The 17,856-nt window shown below is 27.6% G+C and overlaps 1 protein-coding gene across 2 annotated transcripts in view; it reads right to left on the bottom strand.

The window, feature by feature from the left end:
* LOC107165233 (uncharacterized) overlaps positions 1-10,349 on the bottom strand; it is a 36,480-nt gene extending 26,131 nt beyond the window's left edge. Inside the window, exon 1 of one of the 2 annotated variants that reach the window (XM_089227288.1) lies at positions 9,820-10,349. In XM_089227288.1, coding sequence (XP_089083414.1) covers positions 9,820-9,927 — 108 coding nt within the window. In that variant the 5' untranslated portion in view covers positions 9,928-10,349. The remainder of the gene's footprint in view (positions 1-9,819) is intronic. The other variant, XM_015513387.2, reaches the window with a different exon arrangement.
* Between the last annotated feature and the right edge of the window lie 7,507 nt (positions 10,350-17,856).

Genomic DNA, 17,856 nt, shown 5'->3' with positions numbered 1-17,856 from the left:
GACACACTATTCCTACTGCCCTGCCACTAAACTACATGTTTTTATCATTAAGTATTATTGTTTATTTTTATTCCTGATAATTAATACATTTTTAACAAATGTATAATTATTTTACTATTGCTGCAAATATTTAATAGAATTATCAATTATTAATTCAAACTATATTAGGTGTTATAATTTGAGTAAGTATAGGTATATACGTGCATATATACAGCAGAGGTTCCCAAACTGTGGGTTGCGACCCAAAAGTAGGCAGTGATTATATTTTTGGTGATTCACATTAGTAGTTTTAGAATATTTATAAAGTATTTTTATAATAGAAAATATTTAAAATTAAATTACTTTAGAATATATAAATACAAACAATATATATTATAGTATATTGTATAAATTTAAATGAATATAATTCACTATTTTCCATTTTCCTAACTAAATTTTACATTGATTTTCGAATTAACTTTTAACTTTTAACATTGACCATTATCCACGATGATTACAACTATGTGAGTGACGTGTAACCGTATTACGCAGTTAAACTATAAGTAATCGTAAAAAAGCGGGTAAGTCGAGGATGTCGCTCTGCTGTACAGTAGGTTACTGTAACGGATGGGATTAAATTTGAATGCAATGATAGGTATCATGGTATACGAAAAACGATTCTGGACGGAGATTATTTGTCAGTCTAGGATATATTATATTTAAATGTTGTCATATATTCTTTTTGAAACAAATATTTTATTTTTCAATTAAGCGCAATTTGCATAAGGCATGGTTAATCAATTAGTGTAGTTATCATGTAGTTATCATAATTCATGATACCTTATATTATCATAGATATACATATACCTGGTTTGAGGATAAATCGTTTTCATTACACGATTTCATAAAAATTTAAAACTCTAACGCTCAAAACATTTTTCCTATAATGACGCTTCAAATTTTATCTATAGCTAATTGAAGCAAAACTCATAGATAACTTAGTGTTGAATTTTATAACCTTAGATAAAAATACAACAATATTATGAATTTTGAACTACAAAATAACTCGCAAATATTCATGATTTTGACGAATTTTTGTCAATATTTGAAATTCAAATGCTTATAAAAATTTAATTTGCATTTCCGGTGGACATTTTTTTTGTGATAAAGATTGAAAAACTTGTAAGTAACCTTATATTAAATTTTTAAATCTTAGTTTAAAAAAGAAATTTTTTTATTAATTTATAGCTTAAAATAATTTGTGAATTTTTGTGATTTTTACGTATTTTGTCAAAATTCAAAATTTTAATGCTTATAAAAATTTTATAAAAAAAATTTGTGGATATGAATTTCTTTTAACTTTCAACTGCTATTTTAACAGTATGTTAAGAGCCTTGTGTTAAATTTTCAAGATTTTCTACCTAAAAAATAAATTTTTATCGATTTTAATTTTAAAAAAAACTAATAATGATTGAAAATTGCATATACCTATGAATAGTTCAACTTAAGTCAAATTTTTTTAAAAATTTCATGGTGGATAGAACATAGGTACTTATATAAACATTCGGTGAAAATTTCATGTATCAATGGTCATTCGTTTTAATGTTACATAAAAAATCAAAATCGATTTTGTCGAAAACTGATTGTACCTAAAATTTCCTGTTTTTCCGTTAATTTTTAGTTTGTTTATCCCGATTATTTAGAAAAATATTAAGAATTTTTTACTTTTGATCCTCCAAAGTATCAACAAGATTCACTTTCTGATTTAACAAGGTACTGAAGTTAAAAGTTGAAGCATTTTTACTGCCCCAAAACGTAATGACTAACACAAAAAAAATATATTCATGGTTTTGACGAATTTTTGTCAATATTTGAACTTCAAATACTAATAAAAAAAATTGTGCCTATGTATTCTTATAATTTTTTAATCACTATAAGAATAACTTATGAGGAACTTTGTATTCAATTTTCAAGTATTTTGATAGGGCCAAAAAATTTTTATCAACCCTTCAAAAAAATTTTTCAGAAAAATTGAAAATTTCAGTTATCTATTAATATCTAAAAAAAAGTCAAAATATTTTGAAAGTTAAAGCATGTAAAGAAAATGCCAATCTAAATAACTGATAAAATTTTCAAGTATCTACGACTTATACTTTTTGAAAATTAACAAATATTTAAAACCGTTTCAGGATAAATCGTTATCGTTACGCTATTTCGTAAAAATTTAAAATTCAAACGCACTTAAAATTTTTCCTATAATGATGCTTCGAGTTTTCTCTATAGCTACTTGAAGGAAAACTTAGATATCAGTAACATAAACATTTGGTGAAAATTTCAAGTATTTACAGTGATTAGTTTTTGAATTACAACCATATAAAAAAATTGATTTGGTCGAAAACTGGTTTTACGTAAAAATTCCCGTTTTTCTGTCATTTTTTTTTTTTTGTTTTTCTCGATTTTTGGAAAATGTTTACTTTTAACCTCTATAATAATGCACCAAGGATATTCAGTTTTACATCGGAAACCACCCCCAAAGTTGAAATCGAAGCATTATTTCGACTAGTTATGCTGTACACAGACACAAAAACAAACATAAAAAAAAAAACACACATCATTGCAAAATCAATACATTCATCACTTTGTTCAGAATCTAAATGCAGAAAAAAATTTTCGTTAGTAGGTGTTGTAGGTCACTAAAATTTCAACAATTTCCAAAATGTGATGTTGTACCGTGAAAAGTTTTGAGTACCTCTGTTATATAGTAATATACTTAGGTCCTAGTAAATAGGTATTACATTCAAATATTCAATAGGTACTAAATTTAAATAGAGGTATATTAATAATCTATGAATAGGTGCCTATACAGAAGCTATGACAATGTATTGAACAAATAATGGTATCAGTTAAAACATAAAATTAAATATAATTTTTTTTTCTTATTATTAAACAGAACTTGAATGTAATTTACCATTTCATCATTCAATTTCCATTTTTTTTTTCAATAGTTGCCTATTATGAAATTCTATTGTTAAATCTTTACTAGGTTTCTTTTAATTGGCATGTATTTGCCAATCTTTACTATAATAACTTCAAAAGCCAGAGTATTGAAAATTAATATTTGTTTTGTATTAAACTAGACATTTTTAATAATATACTATTCACATCATACATAAAAATATCTTTAGGTTTAAATGTATATTATATACTATTAAAACACTTCATATACTAAAAAATTGTACTTAATATTATAGACCTGCGCAAAAACAAATCATAGATTCATATAAATAGGTACGCCGACTATAGATCAAATATTATATAACAATGTTTAAATATATAATACTATGGTATGTTGGGCTATGTTGTTCATAAATAATTACAAATTAAATATAATTTTTACTAGAAATCCGGATTTATTTTTTTACTCAGACAGGTGATGAATAATAAAACTTTAATATATTTTTCCATGTTCAAATGTTTTGATTTGTCAAAGTCGAAAGTCTTAAAACTAAAAATCAAGTTCCATTATTTAGTTCAAAAGTATAAAAAAAGATAATTGTAAATTCCGTGCTCTATCTTTGTTTCATACTGTTGTTGATTAGGATTAGTGACATCAACGGCATTTTTTAATACTTATAACGCAGCGGGACAGGCGCGTAGCCAGGGGGGGGGGTGTTACAGGTGTGAAAACACCCCCCCCCCATCCCCACCCCACAGCCGTGGTATATCTATTTAATATTTTTTTATCAAGATAAAGATGCATTATCTTAAATCGTGATTTACACTTATTTATCAAAATGAAGTATATTAGTTTATATTACGATAACAATAATGTAAAGCACTTAAGCCGGGATCCGGCATTAATTACTATTTTAGACCATTCTGTGACGTTTTATCGATTATAACTATAATATATAAGTATATATTATAACTGTAACATTATTACTTACGCAGCGTGTAAGAAAACGTTGAAAACTTCTTAATTATTGATTATTTGATTATCATGATGAACTTTCAATCAATTTTGTGTTTATAATTTTTTCAATTAATTTTGAATAACACCCCCCCCCCTCAAGAAGTTTCTAGCTACGCGCCTGCATCGGGATGTTTACATATTACTGAAAGTATACATAAATGTAGTTTAAAGACGACATAAATCCACATCTCCTTCCCGCTCACTGAATACTTTTTTGATAATTTTGTTAATTTCTAAGTAAATATAAGTGCAATAAAAAAAAGGCGGGTAAGTCGTAGATGTCGCTCTGCTGTACAGTAGGTTACAAGTGGGTTACTGTAATGGATGGAATTTGAATCCAATGATATTTATATCATTGTATACGAAAAACGATTCTGAGCGAAGACGGTTTATCTGTCTAGAATATATTATAGATTATTAAAAATTTTCAAATCTTAGATTTAAAAAAAAAATTTTTTATGAATTTCTAGTTTAAAATAATTTGCAAATTTTCGTGATTTTCGTGATTTTTACACATGTTGTCAAAATTCAAACTTTGAATGCTTGTAAAAAAAAAAATTGTGCTAATATATTTCTTTTATTTTTCACCTGCTATTGTAAAAATATGTTAGGAGCCTTTTATAAAATTTTAAATTCTAAGATATAAAAGGAAAATGTTTAATGAATTTCTAGCATAAAATAATTTATGAATTTTCGTGATTTTTACGTATGTTGTCTAAAATTCAAACTTTGAATGCTTGTAAAACAAAATTGTGACTATGTATTTCTTTTATTTTGCAACTGCTATTGTAAAAATATGTTAGGAGTCTTGTATTTAATTTTCCAGTCTTAGAATGAAAAAGAAAAACTTTTATGAATTTCTATCAAAGATAATTTGAACATTGCCGTAATTTTTACGTATTTAGTCAAAATTTGAACTTTAAATGCTTATAAAAAAAAATCGTGCCTATGTATTTTCAATATTTTTCAAATGCTATTGCAACAATATGTTAGGTGCCTTGAATTAAATTTTCAAGCTTTTCTTCCCAACAAATACATTTTTATCGGTATTTATAGAAAAGAAAAACTAAAAGAGTTGAAAAATTAAAATGTCAGTAAACAGCTCAAAACAAATCAAAATATTTTTAAAATCTTATCCAATATAGAAAATACATATATAAAAATTCAGTGAAAATTTCAAGTATCTGCGGTTATTTGTTTTAGACTTTTAGAGTTACACCAAAATAAGAAAATCGCTAAATGTGAAATCCATTGAAAATCCAATGTTGTAAAAATTAAAATTTCAAATGCTCATAAAAATTTAATTTGAATTTCCGGTGGACTTTTTATTTGTGATAAAGATTGACAAACTTGTAAGGAATCTTGTATTCAATTTTAAAATCTTAGATTTAATAAGAAAATTTTTTATGAATTTCTAGCTTAAAATATTTTGTGAATGTTTGTGATTTTTACGTATTTTTTCAAAATTCAAACTTTGAGTGCTTATAAAAAAAAATTGTGACCATGAATTTCTTTTCTTTTTCAACTGCTATTGCAACAATATGTTAAGAGCCTTGTAATAAATTTTAAAGCTTTTCTGCCCAACAAATAAATTTTTATCGATATTAATTAAATAAAAACTAATAATGATCGAAAATTTCAAATGTCTATGAATAGTTTAACTTAAGTCGAAAATTTTTGAAAATTTCATGGTGGATAGAATATACTTATATTAATATTCGGTGAAAATTTCATCTATCTATGGTAATTTATTTTAATGTTACATCAAATTTTGTCGAAAAATGAGTGTGCGTAAAATTTCCCGTTTTTCCCTTAATTTTTAGTTTGTTTTTCTCGATTATTTAGAAAAGTATTAAGAATTTTTTACTTTTGACCCACTAAGTACCAACTAAATTCACTTTCTGATCGAATAAGGTTAGGAAGTCAAAAATCGAAGCACTTTTACTGCCCTAAAACGTGATAACAGACACAAAAAAAACACACATCATGGTAAAATCAATACATTCCTCACTCCGCTTAGAATCAAAAGCATTTTTAACAAAAATACCAAATACTATAACAATCGTCACGTGTTTAAAATAAAATAATACTTTGATAATTATTTCCCTTATCTTAAATTATTTAAACAAACTTGTGAGACTAAGTAAATATTATTTTAAAAATGTAAGCAAAAAAATTACTTCCACATTAAAACATGGAAATAACAATATAAATATACATATATGGCTAAAGTCTAAAATATGTTGATGAACAATTTATTATTATATTTACAGCAGTTTTATTAAGCTGAAATATTGAACTCAATATACCTACCTACAGTGCTTCTTTTTTAGCATGAACCAGAGAATATATCTTAGGAAATAAAAAGGTTTTTTTAAACATAACCTATTGGTATTTAGATCTTTTTTTTTAAATAATGTTTAATTATTTATTGTTGATGATAAAATAAAAAATAAGATTTTTTTTTATCAATATTAATAGTTCTTAACATTTAAAAATATATTATATAACATTGCCTGGTTCACGATAAAGAATCATAGACTGTATATTATATTTTAAATGTCTCTATATATACAATATAAAGCCATATAGGTAAGAACATTTACCTGTAAATAATAATTTAATAATTTTTAGAACAAAAAATAAATCTAACAATTATAAAAGTAAATAATTAAATTAAAAGCAGCTAGATTCTACGAGTACGCACAGTGGTAGCCTCAATAAAGCTTCTTTAATACACTTAAACTCATTTAATTTATACAATTGTAGTATTATACAAAAGTATGAACGGCGATAGTTATTATTTTATTCTATTGACAATTTTGTAATGTGACCGTAAAAGTGTGTTACGGATACTCTAACAAAAAAATTATTTATTATTTTTTTTATATGAGTAAATATTTGCGAGAATAGAATAGTAGTACACTAGTACCGTTATTAAAATTCGATCAATATTATTTTATGAAATTTAGTAGGTTTCAAAAATAAAAGCCCTATGTCATATAAAATACAAATTAATTATGTAAATTAAAAATTCACATTAACCATACAAATAAAATAAAATAAGTGATCTTAAAATATATTGTTAAGTTTGTAATGAAAAGAGGAGAAAACAATTTAATAATTGATATTTTAAGTTTTAAATAATTAAAATATTAAAAACTATTTATATGTGTAATACTATAGGTACCTATTCCAACTTCGATTCATTATAAGATACTCATAGAACCTACATACTTATACCTACCTACCCACGTAAATTCAAAAGAAAAATAAGTTCCATAATAATGCACTCCGTAATAATTAACTTCTACAAGAAAAGTCATATTCTATTATAAAATGCATAGATATTATATACTTTAAAGAGTTAAATTGAATAAAGTATGTTTTATAATTAAATTGGTACATACCTATTTAAAATTTATAATATAATAACCAAAGTAGATATTAATATAGGTAACCTATAAAAACGTTAAAAACACCTAAAGTTTTAATAACAAGTTTTATAAATTGATTCACTAAAAGTAATTTTTGAAATACGAATTTAATTAGGTGGTGTAATTTATATATTATTCAGTATATATCCATTATATGAAGGTTTTTATTACCCACCTTTTTTTTCTACTATAGTAACAACTAACAAACAAATTACATTATAGATAACTTATATGTGATGGCGAGTATAATTATTGGTCGTACAATACAATATATTGTTATTTCTAAACACATTTTTTAGTGTTTTAAAAATGTCATTATAAGTATGTAATATATTTATATCATAATAGTAAACTTTCTACAGAAAATATTGCGATAAATTTAAAAAAAATTATTTACATTTTAGTTAAAAATATTTAAGTTCCACAAGGGTACTATTTTAATTTTATTAGTATTGTTTGAAAACTGATAGTGAATTAAATAAAAAAAATCATTGTTTTGGGCTTTATTTTATGTAGAACACAATTTATACTTTTCTATTTGTAGGCGTGTAGCACTTAAAATCAAATAAACCTATTATATCTATAATGACTTATTTTGTAGATATTATAATGTATGAAAATAATAATAGACCTACATAAATACTAGACTGTTTATTTTTTTTTAATATCAAATTCTTTGTTTTAAAGATTAGGAAAAAAAAATTGATTTGTTAAGTCAAATAAAACATATTATTTATTCGTATGATTACCACCTCTTACTTTATTATTGATATTATTTAATATATTTTACTTTTATTCGTAATATATTATTATCATTAGTTCATTAGTATTATTTAAGTGTAAAATGTTTAGATTTAATTAGATTATATACATGCCAACCTATACACAAAAGTGTAGGTATAAATGTAAAATAGAAGTTTAAAGATTGAGCCATAAATAGACATACCTATATAAATATTATGTAGTTCTGGCTTTATTATAAAGCATCCTTTAGCAACCACCCACGCATTTATTATTTAAATTTCTTCCTACAATTGTGTAATATATACTCTATATGCCTATTCTATAACATTATAGTATAATATTCTATAGAGAATAAACTATAGATACACATGGCATACCTATATACCTTATAATCTGCGTGTTATGTGATAATAATGACGGAAGTGAAACGTTTAATCAGAACCGTGCCATGGGAGGGGGCTAGGGGGCATACACCCCGTGCGCGTCGTTTAAAGGAACGCCGAAAATTTTTTCGTAATATTTTAAACTTTTAGAGGGCGAATATTTTTTATTTTGTCCTGGACGCTAAATCTTAACAGCGGTTCTGCGTTTAATTACAGTAAAAAATAATAATATATCAAATAAAATAATAATAGTACTATCATCGTCCTCTCGCATATGCAGTTTATGTAACGTAAGTAACATATTGACCATCATTAGGCGGTGTGTTTCACCGTATTACACAGACTCAATTTTAATTTAAAATTTAGAGAACTGAAACATTAATAAGTATAACGGACTAGTGGATGCTAAGTGGCGTACTGAGACATTTTTTTTCTGGAGGTTATTGGATGTTATTATTATATATTGACCAAAAACATGCATCTCATAAAAAATTAATTCTTCCTGAAAAAACTCTAAATGGGGGGAGGGGGTATCCCAAAAATGACACTTCTCTCGTGGTTAGGTTAGGTTATGCTACTTTAAGTTACTACACATCCTTTCATAATTATTGCATGTTATAGTATATAATTACACACTTTATACATAAATAATTATACATATTACATGCATTCAACAACATTTTTCTCAGCACCAGATGTTGTTAACATTCAATTAGCACATACACTTGTTAGAGAGTAGCATATATTTTTTATACACATGTGACAAAAAAAATTTACGTTTAATTATCATTACCCATGTTATTGTTAATGACGTTTACGTGTTACCTATATCCGAGACCGGACGACTTTATTAGTAATGTCGGTGCAAAGTCCACTAATGTATAATGTTCTAGAAATATTTTTCTTTTAGTTTCTAAGCTTGGAGTGTTTAATTTGTATTCATAGACGTAAATAGTAAGTACTTAATAAGTATATCACGGTAAACACAACTGATTGAAGACTACTATAGAGACTTTTAATAATGCATAGGATTCTAATATGTCATTATTCGGTCCATATTTTTGGGTACAATGGAATAAAATTATGCTTTTATAAACACAAAGACCCTTACCTCCCCCCCCACCCCTCAAAAAAAAAAAAAAATTAACTTATATTGCGTCTTCATAATATATTTTGTGGCATGGATTACCATCGAAAGTTGTAATCGAGATATATTATTATTATTTATTATCTAAACGTCATCGCACTAATACGGAACTAGCGAATATAATAGTGTGACTATGTGCTTATATTTTCCACTTGCCTCGCTTCTGACCAGTCGGTGCGTGGCCAACCGGACCTCGGCGAAGTTGCCTTTGCCGATGCGCCGGTCGATAGTATAGAACCCGATAGTGTCCGGTTTGCAGTCCATCGTCGCGTGTCACCGGTAGTTGGTGGTGTGGTTCAGCAGTGCAGTTACGCCGCCCTGTTGCGGGGGACGGCAATTGAACGTCCTGTGGCCGCGGCAATACGCGACGCAGACGACGCGGCGCTGCTGCTACCGCCGATGCTACGGCGACAACCCGACGCAGTCCGCATGACGGCGGTTGTTATAATCATCCAATATTGCAATATTATTGTTATTGTCGATCCCGCGTGTTCACGAGTGTAATAATATTGTCCTAATGATGATGGTTATGACAATGTTGCCCGGCATGCGATACGGCATGAGCGGCCGATATAGCGTCTGCGGCGGCGGCAGCGGCGGGACCGGGACGAGACAGTAATAATATTAAGAATGCGCTGAGGCGCGGATCACCGGCAGTGCTCTGCGGTGGCCGGCTGACGCGCGCGCCGGTACCGCTTTCGCGTATGCCCGTCGTCATCCCCGCCGGCGCGAGTCCGTGACGTCAAAGCGTGTCGGCCAGGCGCCGTGCGGCGGAAAGCGCAACTATAAAACGCGGTCTTAGCGGCGGAGGCGCGAGGTGGTTAAGTAAACGGAACACCGTCTTCTCGGATACTCGGAAAATTGAATTATATAGACTATATAGACACCATTTAACAGCTATGTACCATACAATTTATATAACCACACCACTGAAACAGTATTATACCTATCAGCTGTCAGCAGGACTTCGAGTGAAAGACTTACCGTATTATGATAGGTGCAGCGTTTGTAGTGATCAACGCGAAAAAGTCAACAGATTTAATATAGGTAAATTTATTGCCAAATCGCATTTTCTATATCGAATACTGTTGTACCTACCACTTGCACGAGTAAAACCCGATCGTTTAAACTGTTTAAAGTATCCTAATGTTTTGGGTTATTTATATTTTATAAAGACACCCTTAAAATTAATTGATATACAATCAAGCACATAGGCCTATTGTGCCCCTAAGCCATAATAGTTTCTTCCTAATAAAAAAAAATATATTTAAATACCTATAATTAATTTTATTTATATTTTGTTCATAACGGATTTCTCTGTTTTATTCTAATTCATATATTATTATAGGTAACAATAAATTATCATAATACCTACGAAATTGTACAACATAAATCCCTCACTTAACAATCAGTCCGTTTTCAAAGATTTTCAAAATGTAAATTTTGGGCAATGGATGTATTATAGTTTTACAATTATGTGTTATTTTAATTTTATTTTTTTGTATGCCCATGAACGATACTTTTTATGGAGGTAATAATAATAAACACTTATAATAAACAACATATATTATTCTAACATGTGTATGTTCGATTTTCAACTTTTTAACGATTCACAACAGTTTATTTTTTGTTAGGGTCAGTATTGGTAATACGCATAAGACGAATAATCGGTGAGTTTAAATGGTAGTTTGAGGAAGATAATGGTTTATGGAATGGAACAGATGAACGAGTACGACGGGAGGGGACATTAAAAGAAATGCGAGATAGTGCGATTCTGGACTGTCAATTTTAGAGGAGAGTAGATTAGATAGAAATGATATGTTTGCCGAGTGACGGCGATCAGCGAGACTTTCTAAGGAAAAAATGCATTGGATTGCCGAGTAATCATGAGGTGGACAGAATATGTTTGATTTATAAGCAGTGTGACGGAGGAATTTTCTTTGAACCCTTTCAATCATACTAGCTACTCGCAGAGGCGGTAGATGGATATTAAAATATATTAATACATAATTAAATATTAATTAATAAAATAAATACAATATTTTCGATAAAAATTAGACCAATCTTCTATAATACTTATATTTAGCTAAATAAGTTACTTAAAAACCAATATCAAATAAACATACCATGAACCATAGATATTTGATATAGCTCAGAATCGTTTTACATATACAATGATAAACCATAGAATTAAAATTTAATCTATCATAATAGTGATCCATTCTACAACAACTTTATATCAGAACGGTACCCATTTACCAGTTCCCTGCCTTTTTAATATTTTCTATTTAATTTATATACCTCGTAATATTGAAGGTTGGAGATTTCTTTTTAACAATTTAAAATCAAGTGCCCCAAAAAATATTGACAAAACTGAAAACATAATACCAATTTTTATGACTTATGAAAACTATCTGCTGCAAATGAGTTAAATATCCTATTTCGCATGGATTCACAAAACGCATTCTGCATTTTAAATATAATTTAGTTGATTATTTTCTTTGACGTTCGTTTTAACAAAAATAAGTACCAAATGCAAAATTTAACACTTATACATCCTATTTTAATAGAAGCCAATTTTTCACGCGAAATTTATTAAACACTCTAAATTATGTAGGTACCTATACAGGGATGTGGAAGTGTGATAATGTATTAATTGAATGTACTAATTAAATTATTATCTTCCTCAACAAAACGTACAGATTTAGGTAAATAAATAAATTTAACTTGTAAGTTGGGCCGCCTTGTCTAGCATGATCCCGTCTCCCATTTCTTGCTAAAAATATTTTTTAATGCACATTAAAATTCAAAAAAATTCCGAGAAAAAATTTATAACACGAACAATTAATAACTATTTATTCATGCTAAATATAAATAGTATATAATACATTAATGTTTATAATAACAATAATACTATGATGAATTTTATAATAATTATTGAATATACCTAATGGGAAATGATGTGAACAAATAATATGTAATTCAATATAATAATAGCATAGTACATAAGTACATATTATAATGGCTATAATAACTGTGCAATCAACTACTGAATTATATTATATTTTATTTTATGAATTGTATTCAATAATTGATACTTTTTTTTTTTTTAGAGAGAGAGAATTATTAGACAATATTATTAATGGATACTTTAGTTATGATTCCATGTTACATGATTACAGAATTAATATTATTGGTATATCAGTTATCAGGTGTTATTGTGAGGTTATTATTTTCGAGGTTGGTGACAAAATTGTATATTATTGTCTAACACTTAAAATATAAATTGTCTATGAAATGGTTTTATAGCAACTATGATATATTATCTAGTGACTAGTTATACTTAGGTACCAATAATATCATAATTTAATTACTTAATTAATAATCGTGAATAGGTACCTACTAAATCTATAATATATATTTTATCCAATAAGTATAGGCACAAAAATGTTTTGCTAATTTCGTTAGTTATTTTACTGTAATAGGTATTTTTATCTTAAATGATCCATTTTTTTTTAAAATTACATAGGTAGGTAAATATAAAAAAAAGTGGACAAGTGGATTCCACTTTGCTGTTCAGTGGTTGTCGAACATGCATTGTATGAATGTGTTATATTTGAATATTCAGTCACAAACAATTACACACGAAAAACAATTCTGAGTGGAAACGTTGTTTCGTTCTAACATAGTAACATACTTGTGTAAATAATAAAATGTAATACTTAAAAAAAATTAATATTATAACTGAAAATAAATAGCGTAATCATTCGGTGTACTTTTTTTTTTAATACTAAAAAATACTTTTTTTAACCTAACCTAACCTTCACCTAGTCTTCTTCTAGTGAAAATTTCTGATATTATAATAGCTATGGCCTATGAAAAGAAAAACTTTTATGAATTTCTACCGAAAAATCTATAAACATAAAAATGGATTTCTGTCTGTCTTTCTGTTTGTCCTTTATGCATTACTAAATGGCTGAACCGATTGCGACGAAACTTGGTACAGAGATATTTTAGACCTATGGGTAGGTTAGACTAAAACTACTAACAATTTTAAATTTCATCGTATTAAAACAAATTTTATTAATACAAACTTCTTTCGGAAGATCAAATTGATTTTAGACAGGGTTTAGGATTAAGGCGCGTTTACACGGTGACAGTACAATCATGACAGCGCTGTCGTATAGTAACGCGACAACTACTGTCACATGAAGATAAGCGTTTACACGGTGACAATAATTGTCATAACAAATATTGTGTTTCGTGCGATACCTAATTAAAAGTGACTAACAGTGTCACTAGTTTATTTTATTATTTACTTTATTATAATTTAAAATTAACTTATTCTCTTATTGTTTTAATTTTGCTCATCGATAAATCATGTCCGAAGAAGACTTTTTGGGTAAATATTAAAGTTAATGGTTTAACGTACGCAATCGTGTTCTCAAAAAGATACATCGTACGCAATCGTGTGGTACCCTTTTAAAGTTGAAAAATCATAAAATAGTTTGTGTTTATAAAATTATAACTAAGGATTAAAAATACAACACTAAGTTTTCCATAAGTTTTCCTTCAAGTAGCTATAGAGAAAACTCGAAGCATCATTATAGGGAAAATTTTAAGTGCGTTTGAATTTCAAATTTTTACGAAATAGCGTAACGAAAACGATTTAACCTCAAACGATTTAAAATATTTGTTACTTTTCAAAAAGTATAAGTCGTAGATACATGAAAATTTTACCAGTTATTTAGATTGGCATTTTATTTACATGATTTAATTTTCAAAAGTTTTGACTTTTTTTGAGATATTTATAGACAACTGAAATTTTCAATATTTCTGAACATTTTTTTTGAAGTGTCGATAAAATTTTTTGGCCCAATCAAAATACTTGAAAATTTAATACAAAGTTCCTCATAATTTATTCTTATAATGATTAAAAATTATAATAATACAGAGGCACAATTTTTTTTTATTAGCATTTTAAGTTCAAATATTAACAAAAATTCGTTAAAACCACGAATATTTTTTTTTGTGTCTGTCATCACGTTTTGGGGCAGTAAAAGTGCTTCGATTTTTGACTTCAGTACCTTATTCGATCAGAAAGTGAATTTAGTTGGTACTTAGTGGGTCAAAAGTAAAAAATTCTTAATATTTTTTTAAATAATTGGGATAAACAATCTAAAAATTAAGGGTAAAACGGGAAATTTTACGCACACTCAGTTTTCGACAAAATCGATTTTGATTTTTGATGTAACTTTTAAACAAATGACCATTGATACATGAAATTTACACCGAATGTTTATATAAGTATATTCTATCCACCATGAAATTAAAAAAAAATTTCGACTTAAGTTGAACTATTCATATAGGCATATGAAATTTTCGATCATTATTAGTTTTTTTTAAATTAATATCGATAAAAATTTATTTTTTGGGTAGAAAATCTCGAAAATTTAATACAAGGCTTTTAACATACTGTTACAATAGCAGTTGAAAGTTAAAAGAAATTCATATCCACAAATTTTTTTTATAAAATTTTTATAAGCATTAAAATTTTGAATTTTGACAAAATACGTAAAAATCACAAATATTCGCAAATTGTTTTAAGCTAGAAATTCATAAAAAATGTTCTTTTTAAATCTATGATTAGAAAATTTAATACAAGATTCCTTACTAATTTGTCAATATTTTCACAAAAAAATTGTCCACCGGAAATTCAAATTAAATTTTTATTAGCATTTGAATTTCAAATATTGACAAAAATTCGTCAAAACCGTGAATGTTCGCAAATTATTTTGTAGTTCAAAATTCATAATATTGTTTATATTAATATCTAAGGTTATAAAATTCAACACTAAGTTTTCCATAAGTTTTGCTTCAAATAGCTATAGAGGAAATTTGAAGCATCATTATAGGAAAAATGTTTTGAGCATTTGAGTTTTAAATTTTTTATGAAATCGTGTAATGATTCAACAAGGTAATTTTCAAACCAGGTATATGTATATCTATGATAATATAAGGTATTATGAATTATGATAACTATTAACTACATGCAATGTTTTTGGAAAAATTGATTAACCATGCCTTAGTCAAAATGCGTCCTAATTGAAAAATAAAATATTTGTTTCAAAATAGAATATATGACAATATTTAAATATAATATATTCTAGATCTAGACTGACAAATCATATCCGTTCAGAATCGTTTTTCGTATACAATGATACCTATCATTGCATTCAAATCTAATCTACCCTAGTCAGAGGTCCACCCTACCACCTAATGTACAGCAGAGCGATACCCACTTTCCCGCTTTTTTTTCTTTTTTTCTGTTTTGTTTTGTTTTGTGTATGCTCTCATCAAATAAGCTTATTTTGCTAATATTGTACATATTTACATATAGACATGTTTATATCTAATAAAATTTAAAAATATATATATATTTAGATATAGGTAACCTTTATAACAATTCAAAACTTAAACAACTTCAAAATAAAAAAAGTATATAAAATGATTTTAATTTCAGCAATAAAACATACTTTATACTAATAACTTTGTCAGTTTTTGACTCAAATAATGTAGCGAGTAGCGACAGTAACTTCATAACTAATGCTCATTATAACAGTATGAAAGTAAATACGATTTTCTTGGATTTGGCCAAAGTGTTTGATACTGTCAAAATGTTAATTTTAATGTTAAACTATAGTATATAAAGAAGTGATTAATATTTTGCTTAATTCCAGCAGAATTTTTTACTAAATTTGTAAGCGTTAAGTATAGTTAGGTTAGGTTGTTAGGTAAGGATAGGTAAAGTTATAAGATGTTAGGTATATACGCAGAATGTTAAAAAGTTGAACCATTTTTAAATTGGCAAACATTCGCATAACGTAAATATTCCAATGACGTATGAAGGAAATAATTTCCCCTTTTCCCCAGAACATTGTCAATTTGTAAATGAACATACTTGTATAAGTCTACATAGTTGACAAAATAAAAGCGATAGATTATTATGGGCACCCATTGGGGGGAGGGCAAGACTGGGTATTTGCATTCCCCCCCCTGAAAAAATTATATGAACTTAAAATTTAATAAATATTATCATGATATTAACAGCTTAAGATAAAAAATTTGAGAATTTTTTTATAAACCTCTCTCCTGAGGAGTTACTAATGGGCGCCCAATGTCCATGTACATTATTATATTATTCTATCCATAGGCGTGCGCAAGCCTTTTTTTCGAGGTATGCAAAAGACTTCCACTGGCGTGCCCTGAAAGTTATTTTAAGCATGTAAAATTCTGATATACCTACACAGTACACAAATATTGAAAAGTCTTAGTTTAATTTAAAAAATAACGTAACAAATACCATGATAAAAAACAAAAAGTATATATTTCGCAAATACTTGGTAACTATAATAATTGGATGTTTCAATTTGCTAATAGCACCCGGTCATAGGCAATTTTATACGTCGGACGGTGGTTAATTTACATATAGCAATCACCTTATGATTTAATTCGTGAATCAAACGTTATCACTGCCGTTAATCTGACATAATTTCTCTTATTTTGAATCATTTGTTATCACAATAAATATATTAATATACGTTCTAATTATTTTTACTGCGCAAAAAAAGGTTTTTTCCTAGTATCGATTTTCGCCCCCCCTAAGAGCTTCAGAGTATGCAGTTGCATACCCCGCAAACGCCTATGATTCTATTTAAATTTTAATACTTACATGCAGGCTGGAACCGTGTTTTTGTAATCTGAATGGACCTTAGTAACCAACAGTTAGCCCCCCTTTCCGAAATCTTTTTAAAAGTGAATACCTTTATTTTTTATATGTATAACTTACTCCGAAAATAGATCTTAGTTGCGCCATTGGTAACATACAACGATGTTTCCCACCAACTGATAACTCTTATCAACATTCAATACATTCTGGACATGGATGCAGCATAAAAACGAATTTTTATCACAGGTTATAATGTTTTTTCTAAAATAATTCGTCAAGAATCTTAAGAAGACGCTATATAACCGCAAGTGTTGTCTCCGTCTTACACTCTTACGACATAGACTAAATGTATTTACGCCGTCTGAGCAGGACTCGCTTAATTTTGGTTCTAGAGTAAAAATACCTACACCCATTACAAAATTGAATTGCGATATTTCTTTGGACAGACTGTGCGTTTTTTCCAT

This window comes from Diuraphis noxia, unplaced genomic scaffold (genome assembly GCF_037042655.1).
Source record: "Diuraphis noxia isolate RWA-SAM2 unplaced genomic scaffold, SU_Dnox_SAM2 contig0004, whole genome shotgun sequence".
Taxonomy (NCBI): Eukaryota; Metazoa; Arthropoda; class Insecta; order Hemiptera; family Aphididae; genus Diuraphis; species Diuraphis noxia.
This window is presented reverse-complemented; position numbering and strand designations above follow the sequence as displayed.